This window comes from Micrasema longulum, unplaced genomic scaffold, assembly GCF_059751315.1.
Source record: "Micrasema longulum isolate JH-2025_06_02 unplaced genomic scaffold, ASM5975131v1 h1tg002463l, whole genome shotgun sequence".
In the NCBI taxonomy this organism is placed as follows: Eukaryota; Metazoa; Arthropoda; class Insecta; order Trichoptera; family Brachycentridae; genus Micrasema; species Micrasema longulum.
The window spans coordinates 52,303-70,844 of NW_028279607.1; the positions used below are offsets into that span (position 1 = coordinate 52,303).

The 18,542-nt window shown below is 31.5% G+C and overlaps 1 protein-coding gene across 2 annotated transcripts in view; it reads left to right on the top strand.

Annotated features, from left to right (window-relative positions):
• Positions 1-18,542, top strand: part of Ddx1 (ATP-dependent RNA helicase Ddx1) — a 55,302-nt gene that overhangs the window by 1,950 nt on the left and 34,810 nt on the right. For both annotated transcript variants that reach the window (XR_015824921.1, XM_088240466.1), the window contains exons 2-12: positions 890-1,007; positions 2,185-2,351; positions 4,673-4,804; positions 5,654-5,843; positions 6,797-6,984; positions 8,237-8,361; positions 9,158-9,295; positions 11,587-11,801; positions 13,255-13,370; positions 15,323-15,424; positions 17,933-18,067. Coding sequence is in view for 1 of the 2 variants with exons in the window: in XM_088240466.1 (XP_088096592.1) it covers positions 890-1,007; positions 2,185-2,351; positions 4,673-4,804; positions 5,654-5,843; positions 6,797-6,984; positions 8,237-8,361; positions 9,158-9,295; positions 11,587-11,801; positions 13,255-13,370; positions 15,323-15,424; positions 17,933-18,067 (1,626 nt within the window). In the remaining variant the exon portion in view is untranslated. The remainder of the gene's footprint in view (positions 1-889; positions 1,008-2,184; positions 2,352-4,672; positions 4,805-5,653; positions 5,844-6,796; positions 6,985-8,236; positions 8,362-9,157; positions 9,296-11,586; positions 11,802-13,254; positions 13,371-15,322; positions 15,425-17,932; positions 18,068-18,542) is intronic.

An 18,542-nucleotide genomic window follows, 5' to 3' on the forward strand; every position in this document is an offset into this window, starting at 1 on the left:
CAATATTTTTAACTCGAGTCTGTGTGAATTCAAATCATCTCTTTATAAATATTTTATGATGTTCTATAGTAACGATTAACGAATTATTTACAAAAGTTACTTACGCTAATGATCTGGTGTTTATTTATTTTATATATTTTGTATGCTGACATATATAATAATAATAATAATGGTTTTTTAACAAAAATTACAATTTCTTTATCTACTACATACATACTTAGGTAATAGATTTCTCTGGGTTATGTCTAGTCTGCCTAACTAGGTACGACCTGTTTTAAGGGAGACATTTTTATGCAAAAATAAACTATAATATGACTACCTACTAGTTAATTTATTATAAAGTTATACAATATATATACCATTTATTATTTTAGAATGTTTTTTAGTAAGTTTTCCGATTTTTCTCTACCTAAATCCAGTAACCATTTTATTATAAATTTATTTGATTGAATTCTGGTCATGGTTTTGTAATGTTCGGCTAACATATTAAATATTTTGGGGCCCAGAAACCTGAAATTTCTTTGCCCGAATTCAGAGTTTGTGGTAGACCCCATGACCCATTCTTTAGTTTGACTTCTGGTAGTGTGGGAGTGTTCTTTTTGGGATTTGGTAGAATAATTTGCTTTCACAAACATAATTATGTAAATTGAAATATATATAGATATTTCTTGTTATTTAAAAATAAAAATTATGCCCGTGTTTTAGTATTGTTTTCAAATTTTTGTAAATCTAACTAACTCATTATATTTTATATTGTAAAAGGCACTTGTGCCGTATAATAAGTAAATAAATACTTGCTTATAACTTGTCTATTTTAAACGCCATTGATCATCACCACAAACATTTGATATTTCATCCTCTGAATATTTTGAGTGTTGTCCTCTTTCAGGCTTCCTGTGATTTAGGTACTGACCGTTTCGGGTTCGGCTTTGGAGGTACTGGGAAGAAATCAAATGCTAAGCAATTTGATGATTATGGAGAGGCCTATGGAATGCATGATGTTATTGGTATGAATAAATTTAAATGTTTTGATATATGCTTCAACTAAACTAACCCACTTACAGATTTATTTTTTATTTATACTTTTACATTGTATTCTTTTTTTTATACAGAATAACGTTCCCTCACTGGGGTGTCCCGTGCCGAGGGAAACATTTTACAAAATGTGAAACATACCTTAAATTAGTTATTTAACAAAGTTAACATAATAAACAATATAAACTAAAATAATCATAAAAAACATAACCAATTTATATAGACCAATAGACCAAATTACATAAACAGTACACACATTTTACCTATTTGGCTATATCCACTCATCGATCCGTGTGCAACCCACCTCCACTATCCATTTCTTAATAGCAATTTTATATTGTGAGAACTTACTAATTGTCCTTATGGATAATGGAAGTAGATTGTACACTTTAACCGAGTAGTAGGCCAATCCTCTTTGATTGAAGTTTGTATTTATTATTTTATTTTTTGCAGCATCAAAGTGGAGTATCTAGTAACTCTTGTATTTGTAACGGAAGGTAGAGAATAATGTTTACGTGCGTATAGTAACAGAGGTTTTACTTAAAGTTGTTTTATAGATTTTACATTAAGATTTTAAAATATACCGAGGGAGCTAATTCTGATTAGGACTCTTAAGATAATTTTTGATAAAGCTTTTTGTGCAATTATTATTTGCTTGATCAGTGTGTCATTTGCACATCCCCATCCAATTATTCCATATTCCAAAACTGATTGAGTTATTGCGTAATATATTTTTACACATTCTTTTATGCTAATTATATTTCTTATAGTTTTAGATTGAAAAACTACTCTTACTCAAATGAAAGACCTAACTCGTAGGGGAATGTAGAATACATCACATACAAATAATATAATCACTAGATCCTCAACACGAAGACAACTTAAACAAATACAAACTAATACCACCATCGGATAAAGGGATTTTGAGTATTATTCAATTAAAATCTATAACCTACTTCCACTATCTATTAAAACCATTAGTAACGAGAAAATGTTTAAAAAGGCTATAAAAAAATGGATAGTGGAGCTAGGTAGAAGTAAAATGGATTGTCTCATTCGCTCCAAGCCAATATTGGATCAACTGCTCCACAAGTGTATAGCTTATGTTAGGTTCATCAGTACTTACCTTAATATCCCTTCCTTTTTTAGGCTGTCTTCTTAATCTGGATTCTGGGGATATCAGATTTACCAAAAATGGCCAAGATTTAGGTAACGCTTTCACCTTGAATCCTCAAATGAGAAAGGATGCTTTTTTTCCTTCAGTAGTGCTGAAAAATGCTGAGATGTCTTTTAACTTTGGAGGGACACCTTTTAAGGTATGTAATCTCATTATTTTTGCATTAGAAAATGTCAATTATGATAATTTAATAAATAAATAAGAACAAATGTCGAGATCCATGCATCACATAAGGCTGAGACAAGCATTATCGACTAAATTAAGAATGGAGTTCTGCATCGGTTTGTACATTTAGAGTGAATGGACGCTGAAAGAAGGGCTAAAAAGATTTACTATGTGAATGTTGATAGGTTCAGAAAACGATAAAGATGTGACACGACAAAATACTTGAAAATGGACTTGTCAAAAGTCGGAATAATCAATGAGCGTGCATAAAAAGATGTATGAATATATAAGAAGAAGAAAACGATAAAGATGTGGCACGACCAAATACTTGAAAATGGACTTGTCAAAAGTCGGAATAATCAATGAGCGTGCATAAAAAGATGTATGAATATATAAGAAGTGTCCATATGCAAAGACAGATGTATATTGTGGTTCTATCCTCTGCCTACCCCTACAGGGAAACGGTGTAATGATTTATTGTTGTTCTTGTAATAAATAAATGAAATTTGTTATATATCCAATAAAACACATTGCTTTGATTGAAGTTAATTGTTGCTAATGATTTTATTGATTTATTTAATTAAACGCAGTAAATATGTCTTAGAAACAAAAAATAACCTAAAGTATGATAGTAGTTATTTAATTTCCAGTGAGGAATACATTATAACCAAATAATATATATTTTTATCAATGAAATACTTAATACATAAAATTCCGCTTAGTCACTCTCTTGGAATCTGAAACAATGTTTGAAATAAAGTTTAAAACTAAGGCCACTGACTGGATTATCTGGAGAGATAGTAATGATTTGTTTGAGAATGTGTATCTCGTAAATTATTGTAAAACACAAACTAGCAAATAGGGACATTGAAATTTAAGTTAACAAAAATTAGATTTTAAGAGTATTATACAAATTTGGATTTTTTCTAAGGGAAGAGATCGTTGCAGGAGACTGCTGCGAAACGTGGCATAGATTTGTATACTATTTATTGTGTTATCCAGATGTTGATTAAAATCGATGTTTAGGTAATAATTGTTATTTTTGTATTCTTCAATATGTATTCTTTCACTTTCCATTATGTTGTATCCCAACTCCACACAGGGTCTCATAATGTGGCCTCATAGAGTCAGGAATATAAAAAATTATAGACCTTTTAAATTTATTCAAAATTGTAAATTCAATATGGGATTGCCCTGAACTATTATCTCTCATCAACTTCAGGGTGCCTGGAAGAATGACTAGACAGGTGCCACCGTTTTGTAGCAACAATCGGACAGTGTATACATGTAATGCCGTATTAAACAGACTTCATGAACTCGGCAATAGTTATTCCCACGTATCTGATATATTTAGTGTAGGGTATTGTTCCTATAGAACAGACCTTTTTGAACTTTTTCAAAGCTGGTGAATGGTAATTATATTTATTTATTCATGCATTTCATAATATATACAGTTTTTTGTTCACTTTGCCCAGCTGTATGAAACAGTACTTATGATTTCCTTGTTGTATTACTGTAGAATGTTTTATTATTCAATTTTGTTTTTTACATTTATTCCTGAATTATTCAAACTTTCTACTGAATATGCTGTATAATTTTTAGGTTAATTTTTTAAATATAAATCTTGTATAATTTTTAGGTTTAATTTTTTTTATAAATTTTGGGTGTAAGGAAATTTTTTTTTTTTTCTTTTTTTTTACATTAAGCCAAATATGTTAGTATTATAAATTTTTGTAAAAGGCGGATTGGTCGTTTATGTTAATAAAATAAAATAAAATAAATTAAATGTATTGTTACATCAAAAATATCCAAAATAGTCCTAACTTTTAAAGCACCAATTTTTTTTTTTTCGGGCTGTGTAAAAGTTTTGTGTTGTGTTTTGTTCTAGTTAAAATTAAAGGTGAAAAAACAAGAAAAATACTAAAATGTTACACACTGGGTGAGAAAAATATAGGAGGAACTTTAAATTATGTAACAAAACTTATTTAAAGTTAACTTACAACTTACCTCTCAAAATATGTACTCACAAGTGTTTTCGTGTCCGTTGCTGGTATTCCAAACGCTCTTGTGGCTGTATTATTTAGTATGTAAATACACGAGAAAAACTGTTTTCCCGTGCCACGAGAGTGGTTCAGAATAGGCAGAACAAGTCAGAACTCTGGACGAATGTTTTTGACTCGATGACTATACTCCAGTAAAGATCCAGAAAAATTCAATCGAATCGAGCTAAGTCCGCTTCGTATTGTAGTGGTTTGCGCATTTGTTTAATGTTGATTATTTTGTTGATTGTTATAGCACACTCCTCCCGCTGGGTATATCGCCGTAAGTGAAACGAGCCAGGAATGTCTGAAGGCTAATTCTGTCGGTGGAGCTTCCGCTGCTTCCTCCAAGCCAGTAAATAATGCTCCACAAGCCATTATTATTGAGGTAACTGACCCGATATATATTTTTTTAATATCCCCTGATTAAATTGCATTTTTCTGTTCTTGTATTCTTAAAAATCTGTTTCCGGTTGCAATCATGATCGCCCATTGTTGCCACATAAACCTGTGACGTTGTGAAGCAGTTCATTTTTATTAATATTTTTGTACATTTTTGAGAAATTTCGTCTTACAGTTAAATTCTCTAATTTGTTATGTGTAAGAAAACACTTTTTGTATCTAATTTCTATGCTGAATTTCTGATTTCTACGATAATAACTACTAGTATTGATTGTTTACCATAGTAATTATTCATTTAGCATTTCTAAATTGTTTTATGTGACATTTGCGACTAACATTTGAACGTAGTTATGCAGAAGCAGCCAGTCCACAATTTTGGAAAAATGAGATATTGGTGTTATCGGGTGCAGTAAGGTCAATTCTATGTTCTGCTAAAAACAGCCAGACCGCTTTCGTACAAAAAGTTGTTTTAATCACCTTCTGAAAATGGTATCAATCACAAAAACGGTATTTCTCAATTTGGAGAAAACACCCACAAAACTAGAATAATCTTAGGGTACTTTAAAAATCTTTTAAACTGGTTAAATACATTATAAGATTCTTATTTTTAATATTTAAAAAAAACTTATGCATTCATTGTTTATCATTTGTTAAAGTCAAAAACATTCCAACTATTGTGTAGATTTTATAATTCACTCTTTTCACAAAATGGCTATTATCTCAGCTGGCTGCTTTCTGTATAACTACGTTCATTTGATGTTTCTTACTTTTTTATTTCTAACTTTTCTTAAATTTGACTTATTTATGACGTGTGTTTTTTGTGTGACTTTTCTAGCCATCTCGAGAACTGGCAGAACAGACCTTCAACCAGATAGTGAAGTTTAAGAGATACCTTAACTCTCCCGTTGTTCGAGAACTCCTGGTCATTGGAGGAGTTAATGTGAAGGATCAGATTACGGTACTTAACTCTGGGGTTGATATCGTTGTAGGCACTCCGGGTAGGATGGAAGACCTAACACAAGGAGGTAAGATTCTGCACTGTAAAACGTCTATTATCCTCAAGAAATACTTCAAACTATGTAATAACATATTTTTTTCTATCTACAATGTCAATTGAGGACCGTTTTTTCAAAACACGGAATTCGCTTGAAACTTAATTTTTCAGAATAGATTTTTATGGTTCGCATCAAATCACTTGAACAATCTTTGTTTTAAAAAATTACATCTTACAACTAAACCTGAAGGTAATCAAATTGTGAGTTTATAATTTTCTTTAGCACCCAATAAAAATTATTGAAATTAGAGATTAATATACACGATAAAATATTGTTTTCTCAAAGCACGATATTTTATGTAAGACTTTGATATGTTTTGAAGCCGGTTTTTATTGTGTTTTGATGTTTTTTTTTTCAAATCATCGATGCGTCTAGATGCTGGCTTTAATTATTTTTTTTAAATATACAAATTGCCATGTAGGACGAATATCGTGTTTTGAAAATACGATCCTAAATTTGTAAGGGGTTTAAAAAACCTTAAAATTTACTATTATATTATTATTTTTCGTGTTTTGAAGCACTAAATTTGATTTAATTTTGAGGTTTTTTGCTGAAATTTCTTGGTGAAATTCCATTTTTTTTGCACCACAACAGGCTGTTTACAGCAAAGTTTCTTGAAAATGTACAAAAAAAGTGATCTACTTTGAATGACGTCAACGTCACTAGTTCATATGAATCAACTAATGATAAGAGAGTTGTGATTTCCAGTTTACTTTAACGTCAACAAACCAATCAGGTGAAAAGACTGAGAAGAAGTGGAAGTAAACTTGAGACGTCATACGTGGAGTAATTTCAGAAATACAAATAAAAAATCATAGTGCTGATAATACGAATATCAAAATTTAAAAAAAAATATTTTCTTAGTTTTATATTCTATCAAAAAAAAAAAAAACTGTTGAACTTCCTCATTGTTTTGCAACCAGGCTATCTCGCCCTCACTCATTGCCGATTCTTCGTGCTGGATGAAGCCGACGGTCTCCTGACGCAAGGCTACACGGATATGATCGAACGTCTGCACCGCCAGATCCCCAAGATCACGTCCGATGGCCGCCGGCTGCAGATGATCGTGTGCTCAGCCACCCTGCACAACTTCCAAGTCAAGAAAATGGCGGTAATATTTCATCAGTCCAAAACAATCCAATTCTTTGAATGTGACAAATATTTAGTGTGTTTGTAGGCACCTTTACTGTTTTTTTTAGATTTTGTATAATCATAGAATATTTTACTATTACAGTCTTTTGAATCTCCTGTTATAATAATTGACAATAATTTTACCTCTTGATAACTGAGACAAACCTGGCCACCAGAAAAACTTTTTTTTATAAATGATAAAGGTGTTAAAAATAAACCAAAATGATCTTTTACAAAATTAATAAATAATTATTACACAATTAAGGTATTATATTTATTAATAAAATAAATAACTTAACAATAATTTAATAGAGATGTTGTGAAAGCCGATTTAATAATTATTTATTTATCATATGTTCAAATGTAATTAATCTAACCTGAAAAAGTTGCATAACTGGACGCCATTTTGAGTAATTCACACTCAAGGATTTTTGACAGAAACTATAATCATTAAAATCTAACAAGAAAATACTATGTGCTGCTTTTGCGGTTAAAGAATACAGAGTTGTTTAGTTGTTAATATTGCGTGTAAAAAAATCATTTGCAGAGTGGTAATTGGTTAATTTACAGAGTTAATAAAAATAAAAGCAGATCTCTACATTTGTGTACCCGGGGACGCTAGAGGGTATGCCCATCGCAGTTTCCTAGTATGTACATAAGTACAGTGCACTATGTAAAAATTTCTGTAAATAAATAATTGATATTAAAACTATGTAATACAAAGAAACAGAGATTGATTGCAACATTATATGTATATCTTATTCAACACAAACGCCAAAAGATCCAGCAAAATTGACTCTAGCGGATGACATTCTAATCTTGTCATCTCATGCGTGCGCTAATCATCACTGTGCATATTTGCACAAGCTTTTACCCTAAATTTGTATGAAAAATACCAAATCTGGTAAAACCTTGAGTGAAACAGAATATGCTTCATAGCGGTAAATCATGCGTTAGATGGAGAAGACAATATACATAATCCATGCAGTGCATGCATAAATATGTAATTGGCTTTTAACGTCGCTTTGATCATGCGTTCTGACAGAATATTGGTAATGAATTTATGTGATTTACAGTAACGTATAACATGAGTCCGAGCGCTTTTAATCTACCGTAGTAGAGCATCCTTTCGAGTAATTTGGGGATTTTCATCGTACATCTTTCGTCTTTTTCCAGTAGCTCGATGTTTTTAGTGAAGTATCTTTGAAATAAGTTTGTTTTCCAATTTTCAGGAGAAGTTAATGCATTTCCCTACCTGGGTAGACTTGAAGGGTGAAGACGCAGTTCCCGAAACTGTCCACCACTGTGTTGTTATGGTGGACCCTCAAAAGGATCGCTCCTGGGAAACTCTTCGCAAGTATGTCAATTGTTTATAATCTAAAAGTTTTCATTTCAATTTTCAATTTAATTTTTTTTTTTTCATTTCAATGCATTTATTTTAAATATAACATATACATTACAAAAATACACGAAAGAGACTCTAAACTATCACCTTTACTGTCACCGTAGTATACATAGTATTTACAAAAAATACATAAATTACATGCAGAGTTAAAAGGGGTGCAAACACCACCATGTCCGAACATTTACTAAAATTAGGTTAGTAATATTTAGCGATATGTCGCAGAATTCATGGGGGAGGAGTTAAGAAGGGGAGGGGCTAAGTGGTGAAACGTTACATGATTGGTTAATTTTTAAATAAAAAAGTGGGCTATATTGAAAAGTTATTTGATTATTTATTAGTGTACATCAAGAAACCGGTAGACATAAAAGTCAATAAGTGGTTAAATACTAATATTTATTAACATTAATTAAAAATTTTGACCTCAAAGTAAATGCTTTGAACATGAATAGTACTTTGTTTTTTTTTAAATTTTATCATCACATATACCAATGTAGTAGATATATTTAATTTTGTATTACTGTGTACAATAAAATGCATTAAGCTGTGTAAAATATTTTTTTTAAATTAAATCAATATTAAGATGCTCACGATGACTGCTCTAACCAGACAAAACATAATGTGACTTGACCTATAGTATATGTATATAACCGTAACGGGTTTTTAAAAATTGTAAATAAATAAAAAAATATATAAATAAATCAACACCCCCGATGCCTGACAAATATATTTGTATAATTGACTCTTTCAGGCACGTCGTAACTGACGCAGTTCATGCAAGAGATAACGTGCGCCCAGGAGCAAACAGCGCAGAGTGCCTTTCCGAAGCTGTGAAAATTTTGAAAGGAGAATACTGTAAACGAGCTATAGATGAACACAAAATGGACAGGTAATTTTTTGTTTAACAATATTATTATTGTGTCGAATATTGTCGAATATTGATTAGCGATTAATGCCTATTTAAAAAACATGTTTTCATTTTATTTCTGTTAAAACTACGCGTGTGCCATTGTGTGGTTTGGAAAATTTAAACTGCTAAAGGTTACTGATCCAAATATGTAATTTAACAATATTTTGAGTTTGTCCAAATTTTTGTAGACAAGGGCTGGATTCGACTCCCTGGGGAGCTGTTTATATTAATATATTACAACAGAGATGAAGAACATTTAAGAGAAGGTAATATAGAAGTCTAGGCATCTACAGGGCTTATGACTTGTCAATGGCTGGTTTAAGTGGCCACTTTACACACTGTCTAATATTCACCTTTCTGCCTATATTTGAACATCTATATTCCTTCAATTCTTTCATCTGTTGATGAAAGAATTGAAATAATTTTGTCTACAAAAATTTGGACAAACTCAAAATATTGTTGATAAATTACCTGGTCCATGAAGAAGTATAGAAATTGAAAAAATAACATTTTCAGGCTTTGCCTAGTATGTAGGTGAAATAATTCAATTAAATAAATCTCACCCGCATAAATAAAGGTTTCAGCTCTTTAACTTCACAAACATCAACAGATGAAAGAATTGAAGGAATATAGATGTTAAAATATAGGCAGAATGGTGAATGTTACACAGTGTGTAAAGTGGCCACTTAAACCAGCTATTGACAGGTCATAAGCCCTGTAGATGCCTAGACTTCTATATTACCTTCTCTTAAATGTTCTTCATCTCTGTTGTAATATGTTAATGTAATTTAACCTTTTTTTAAACTGCAACAATTGCTATTTGCCTAACGGCCTTACTCTAACGAGTGCGGCGCAGCGTTATCGCGCTGTAAACGATAGTCACGATAAATGCGACACAAGTTTTTTTATTAGATGCAAAAGATATATGTTTGTACTTTGTTTATTTATAAATTCCAAAAAGAATAACTATAACTGGTGATATTGCATTTTTATTCAATACCTTAAATTTTTTTTACAGCAATTCAAAAAATTATTTATTTATTTTTTAATTTATTCATTTATCTACTAAAAAAGCTCAGTACTATAATGGCTACGCTTCCTGTCTAAGTAAGCGATGATAATCTAAAGTTAATAGTAAATAATTTCATTGAGGATGATCTTTCCTCATCACAATTTATTATTGTTGTATTTTTGGTCAAGAACCGCCTGTGTTGCCAACCACTTAACTACAAAGGGGACTTATCTCCACTCTATTTCCTTCTTCAGGATTTTTACCCGAGAGTTGCCATCGAGTCGAAAACGCTCGTCCAGGATTCTGGTTCTATTTCACACACATAACTGTATTCTTCATCCGCTTGGATACGGAACAAATCTAACATGTCACTAGCGCACTAAATTTAGTGAACGCGCATTTGCGGTCGCAGGCCCTATGGCATGGAATGCTCTCCCAGCAGAGGTGCGAGGCTGTGAAAGTGAAGTGATGTTTCGGAAAAAACTTAAAACCCACTTGTTCTCTAAATCATTTGAATAAATCCGTAGCATGTGACAACAAAATAAATTGTTTTAATTAAATTACAAATTTAAAAGCTTCAATTAAATTAATTTAACAATAGAATCACTATGTAAAGCGCCCTTGAGGTATTTTATTACGAAAATGGCGCTATATAAGTTATCCATAATCATAATAATGAATAATGACTCTCTGACTAATATTGGCTATACCTTTAATCGTGACGTCCATCAGTATAATACGCGACAGAGTCAAAATATTCACGTACCTGGATCACACACGACAAGGTATGGTCTAAGGTCTCTGCTATACCTTGCTTGTAGTGAGTACAACAGGCTACCGGAGTCCTATAGAATTTCAATAAATAACTGTATTCATTTAAAAAATTACTACTTAAGGACATACATAAGGACATAGAGGGTGAAATTTAGTTTTAAGTTCTTTTTTTTCCCTTAAATATTTCTCTCTTGCAATATGTAAATATAAAATTTAAATTTTTTATTTTTATTATGGATTGTTTAAAGGATGGTAGGCAGATGTATGATTTGTATCATATATTTGCTTGCTATCTTATTTCAGTTTTTATGTACATATTATTACTTGTTACTTTATTACTATTTGTTGCTATATTATTATTGTTATCATACCTATATGTAAATATTTTTCTGTCCCAAAATGAGTTTGTTGTAACTCCTGGGAGAAAAAAAATTTGTATGATTTAATAAATAATAATAATAATAATGTCTTTCTGTATTTCCAGAGCCTTGGTTTTCTGCCGGACCAAAGTGGACTGCGACAATCTGGAGCGCTACCTCGTGCAGTGCGGGAAGGAGTACACTTGCGTGTGTCTGCACGGAGACAGGAAGCCGCAGGAGAGGAAGGCCAACCTGCAGGCCTTCAAGGATCAACAAGCCCGCTTCCTCATCTGCACGGATGTGGCCGCCCGTGGGCTCGACATCACGGGACTGCCATTTAGTAAGTGGAAACTAAGAATACCAGGGTATTGCGAATATTGTGTGTACGTTTGAGTTGATGCATTAAGGAGATCCAATAATAACGAATATATTATGTAATTTTTAATTGAAGATAAAAGTTTGTGTAAAACAAAATGTGCACTGTGACGATTAGCGCTTGTATAGAATAAATTATGCATATTTTTACTCTGTGCACTATGCACTTATATGCACTTATTATTATTATATTAATTTTAAGCGAGCAGCTTAAAGGTGATATGCTTAAATCTATTTTAACGAAAGTTAGCTGTTGGCGTACTCTAACTTTTCCGAAACAAATCTAGTCCATTTTTGAACCCATTAAGATTACACATTGAGATCAGCTCTTGTGGCAACTTATTCCAATCATCAACAACCCTATTGCTCGGGAAATGCTTCCGTGGATTTAGATTGAATCTCGCTTTCTCCAGCCTGAGACTGTGGCCTCAAAGACGATGCACGTACTAAAAATCTGCCTTTGCCTGCAAATGATAGTTTTCATCTTCCGATGACTCCTCATTTTCCAAATATTATACTCAAGTATTTCTAGATTGTCCATTCTTCGCTCCAGTATGTTTCAATTTTATAAAAGTTAATGAAATTTGGTGATTTTTAAAAAAAAATTATTTTATAAATAAACAGTATGTACAAAAATATTGCCAATTTCTTTGTATATTAGTGTTGGACTCTCATGCACACACCAAAAACAATGTTTACACTTAATACAATAATTTAAATTATGTTCTATATAATAAATGTAAAAGAAACGAAATGAAAAAATATGCATATAATAATAAAGTAAAATATCTGCTTCTCTCAAAATTTCTACAATTTTTGACCTAAATTTACATACATTTTCACAAAAAATATCAGCCTCGGTAAATATATTGTTATATTGGTCGCATATTCTCGGTATTGTAGATTGTTTAAAATAGTTTGTTGAGGCGTTTTCTGTGTAAAACAGAAGATTTTGTCTTGTCGGTCTAGATGGCACACGGAATGGAAGTCTTTTAAGTGGGTTAGGAGAATCAATTTTATTATTTATTAATTTGAATATAAATAACTGGTCTAACATTATTCTTCGATTTTTAAGAGTTTATTCCAAGGTTCTGCATACTTTCAACATAGTTAGAGAAGTTAATGTTTAACCGTGATCATTGCAACTGCTAGATAACAACGCTGCTCTCTGTAAGTTGATCTCTGGACACCGTGAAGGCAGTTGTCTTGTTACGCCCAACACAAACACAACACAGCATTTTGTGGCCGCTAGATAACAGCATCGCTCTCTTAGGAAACCATCGCCTAACAGACATTGCCAGCATAAGATATTTTTCTTTGTTTTCATTGATGTCTTGCCATTTGGAAGTCTAAACTGTCATTTTTTCTCAAAATATTTCCACACTAGAGTAATTAATAATCTTTGCTCTTTTCAACAGTTATAAATGTGACCCTACCGGATGAGAAAGCAAATTATGTGCACAGAATCGGTCGTGTCGGGCGAGCAGAGCGAATGGGACTTGCTATCAGTCTTGTAGCTACAGTACCAGAAAAGGTATATATAACTTTTACTATATAATTAACTTAAACTGAAATAATTTTTTTTTCAAATGAAATAAAAGACGTATGATACTTAAATCCACAAATTTGGAATAACCAGCGACTGGATTCATCACTTTTGTGACATCTTCAAGACTGCCAGCTTTATTATAAAATTAAATGATCCGCCTATAGCTCGTGTACTGTTTTTTGTCTGTGTTCTTCTTTATAGTAGTAATTGAATTGTATTATTTTTGTCCGAAGGACCTTTTTACAAATTGTTAATGGGTAAATACAAGACTTTATATAATTTTATTTTAAATGGGTTGTGGTCCTGTGGGTAGAGTCGTGGATTCTAGAGCAGGGGGTCCAAGGTTCGAACCCCGCCCTGCCTCAACTTATTTCCCATTTCCTAACGCGATAATTTACTACTAAAAGGAAATTGCCCCAAAATTTAATTATTTGGATAAATCATCCGAATGCAAATATTCCTTAGACTTTTTTTTTGTAAGTAAATACATACACGTTTTGTTATATTATCTCTTATTTTATCAAGTTCTTGATTACCCTATTCTACCTACTTTCTTACAATAATAATTTCATTAAAAAATATAATTACTAAATGTGAAAAAAAAAACAGAACCAGGCTATTTTATACTCAAAAATTTTTGACAGTAATATGAAAATGTCATTAGCTGATTAATGCAACTACTTTACACTCTGTGTAACACTCACCATTCATCCTATATTTAACATTACATCTAAATCACAATTTCTTTGGGATTGTAGAATAACAACGGATGCGTGAAAAATGCTACATTGGCTTTCTTTTATATTTAAAAAGTTAAATAAAGGCTTTTTTTCCAGGTTGGAAAAAAAATTAATATACATAATTGACCGAAGTGTCAAATGGTATACTTTTGTACTTATCAAGGGGTGACATTAAGTCTTAAAAAAAATAAATAACCACTCTCACGTTAAGTCGAAGAAAATCACATGTGTCGTTGTTCTACGATCATGGCGATCTGTAGCGTAGCTAATATGAATTACCTGAAGAGATAAGATTAAGAAAGGGTCTCTGAGATGGTTTGGTCACGTATAACGAATGGACGACGAAAGAATGGTAAAACAAGTATATTTGGTGAAAATGAACGGTAACGTGAGACGAGGACGACCGAGGAAGACGTGGCATGATCAAATAAACCAAAATGTTAAGTCTGGTCATGTCAAAAGCAGACAGAACCGAAGGGCATGTATGACAAGATGTATGAATGTGGAAGAAGCTAGGAATGTATGCTAGGATAGACGTGTGTGGTGGTCCATTCTCTCTGCCTACCCCTACTGGGAAATGGCGTGAAGGCAGTAGTAATAGTAGTAGTAATAAAAGAAATAAAAAGCATCAAAATATTTCAAATTTATTTTTTTAAATATGTTCTTGAAAAATTTTGATAAAAAATTGTAATTTTATATTAGTTTTTGAGATGTTATGAACTAACTTAATAAAACATAAATAAACATAAAAAGTATCTTAAATTTTATGTTTTTTCTTGTTACGGATGATGATCGAAACAAAGATGTAATTTAATTTTTATTTGATTTAATAGCATAATTATACATTTTTACAATTTAAAAAAATTTCACTTGTTATATTTTTACTAAAACTAAAATCCCACCAAGCCACTTTTTGTAGCTTGTTGGTGAAGATTATATTTATACTGACTTAATAATATTATTTACATTTATAAAAACAATGAATAGCATATCAAAATTAACAGCCGGAAAGGTCAGAATAAACATGTGTATACAAATAATAATATAAAAATTTATTTTTTAAATACAAGAAAATATATGAAAAAATAAAATATTTACACCTAAGCTACTATTCATATATAAACTCTTGATCGAGTAGCCACTCTCTAGAGTTAGGAGTTGTTTTATTTTACTTTATTTATTTGTTTTCTCTCTAAGGTGTGGTACCATGGAGAATGGTGCTCTTCAAGGGGCAAGAACTGCTCTAATACCCAACTCACTACTGTCAAGGGTTGCTGCATCTGGTACAACGAACCTGCTGTAAGTTGTGTACATGATCTAATTTTTTATTGTTTTAAAACATTAAATAACCATCTATCTTTGTAATATCGATGTGCCTGGTTAGCTGTTTTCTTATGCTGATGATACCGCAATAATTGTACAAGGTAAACCCTGGGAAAAGACTGCCATAAAAGCCAATAAATGTGTAACAGTAATCAAAGAGTGGCTAGATCAGAAACTCCTTTCTCTTAATTGCCAATAAACTTTCTTTATACCTTTTTACAATTGTAAATGTCGGCCCCTTCACCTAACCTAAACAATATTTTTCATAATAAATACTGTAACCTAATCAAATTGAAAAAATTGTTAGCAAATTGAGACATTTTACCTATTTTTTCAAACGTTTAACTATTTATGTCCATCCAAACACTAGTAAAATGGTTTATCATGCTCTTGTACAGTCTTCTCTTTCTTACGGAATAATTGGATGGGGAGGAGCCTATAATAATCATGCTAAGCATTTAGAAACCCTACAAAAACTAATTATTAAAATTGTACTTTATAAAAATTCAACTTTTTCCTCCAACCAATTATTTCAGGATGCTGAACTTTTGAAGCTACAAGAAATCTATTGCCAGCAATGTCTAAAATATGTTTTTATGTGCCAACATTTATTTCCTAAAAACTTGAATATATCTAGTCGAAGATTGAATAGTTTACTTGAAATCCCTTATTGTAAATCCTGACCTGGGCAAAGACACTCATTTTTCTTAGCTCCAAATCTGTTCAGTGCATTTCATAAGAACAATATGATAGAGATTAATTATTTGAATTTGTTTAAATTTAAATCTGTACCTCAGAGGCAGACGGATGCAAATCCAAACGTCAAATCTTCAACAATAGCCTAAAGAATTTATTTTCTCTAAGTGATTTCTAATAATTTAGAACATTAATTTGTATTTTCAGTATGTCAATAAATCGGTTTTTCATTATAAGACTTACATTTCTTCAAAGTTAATGGACATGATCACAAACTGGAAGCGAAAACCGAAATGTTATTTCATCAAATTCTGGATTTGCATCTGTCTGCCTCTGAGGTACAGAAATTATTCTTGAAATATGATAAAAATATCAAATTTAAATAGCTTCTTTTTTTAATGAATAGCATATGCTTTTATTATAATTTTCTTATTTTTATTGACAAAAAATTGTTTTCTAATTTTAGCACTTATTTTTTATTTATCATATTCTTTCACTTCCTTTGTTGAAATTTAAAATAAAATGTATACCCACACACAGGCCATGCCTTTGTGAGATTTTTTTTTTTGTGTTTATGTAATAGTATATTTTGTATTTCTAACCTATTGTAAAATGCGAGTAAAAAATATTATAAATGAAAAAATTACCCGAGTTGACAGCATACGCTGCTTCTATATTGTTACATTTACCCGCCAACAAACATGGGAATATTTCTAACTTTATTATTTTTGTGAAACTTGAACTATTCTTTAGATATGTATAAATAAATAACTTCAAACTATGCGCCAAAAATGTTTCATTGAAGCGCCGCAATTATGAACGCTATCTTCATCGGTACATATCGAGACAGTATAAACTAACATCGATATTTATGCGTGAAAATTTGTATGAAAATTCAAAGTTTCTTTGTTGGTAACCTGGTAATTTAATTTTACTTCGTAAATAGAATTGATCGCCGTCATGGTGAAGGTATGACTTCCTTAGCTTCCCATCATAATCCCTGACCAGTAAAAGAACCTTTGGATCACTTTGAATCTACAGATGTATAAAAGATTGTCTTCAAATTCTATGAGCTACTTATTCATTTATTGTTCCATAGTCTTTAACAAAAAAAAACAGATTTCTCAGTTATATTTATGATGGATAAAGGAGAAAAAAAAATAATAGCAAAATAAAACATATACAGATGTTTTCGTAATAAGTTTTGTAATGTTATGTATTTTATTTACATATATACAACCTAAAATAAATACAACCTTCGGTCAAAGAGGATTGGCCTACTACTCGGTTAAAGTGTCCAATCTACTTCCATTTTCCATAAGGACAATTAGTAAGTTCTCACAATATAAAATTGCTATTAAGAAATGGATAGTGGAGGTGGGTTGCGCACGGATCGATGAGTGAATCAAGCCAAATAGGTAAAATGTGTGTACTGATTATGAAATTTGGTCTATTGATCTATATAAATTGGTTAGGTTTTTTATGATTATTTTAGTTTGTATTGTTTATTATGTTACTGATAATTAGGTTAATTGGATTAATTACGTTTTTTTATTGTTATTATTATGTTAACTTTGTTAAATAGCTAATCTTAGGCATGTTTCACATTTTGTAAAATGTTTCCCTCGGCACGGGACACCCCACCCCAGTGAGGGAACATTTTTCTGTATAAAAAAAAGAATACAAACAATGTAAAAGTATACATAAATAAATATACAATATATAAGTGTGGTTTTATTGTGTTTGGTATTATTAATTAAAAACAATAATTTGTTTTTTTAATTACAGTATTTGGGTGAGATTGAAGAACATCTGAATGTGACCATTCAACAAGTGGAGAAAGATATTAAAGTCCCCTGCAACGAATTTGATGGAAAAGTTACTTATGGAGAAAAGAGACTTAATACCGGAAGTGGTTACAAGGTATTGCGTACTAAAATATTTCTTCTTAATAAAGTAGTCAAAAATATAAAACTCATGAAGAAAAATCATTATACCTTTACTCAACCAGCGCACTTAATTCAGTGATCGCGCATTTGAGGTCACCGGTCCTGTGGCATGGAATTTTCTCCCAGAAAAAGTGCTAGACTGTGAGAATGAAGTAATGCTTTAGGCTAAATGTCCACTTGAGATAAAATCTCACTTGCGGTCTCGAGATAGGTATAGGAGACTCGACACTGACTTTAGTCTCGAGACCAGGACAATTCTGTGTCGACTAAAGAGTCAATACGCAGTCTGCTGTGTGACTTGACGCTCGTATATGTGTTTTTATTTTTCAAAATGGATTCGCATCAGGCCCTAGATTTTATAATTGTGTTTAAGATTGTGGGTGAGGAAATGAGTGGATCGTCGAATTGACTTTAGAGCCGTTCAACTCTCGTAAATTAGTTGCAGTTGG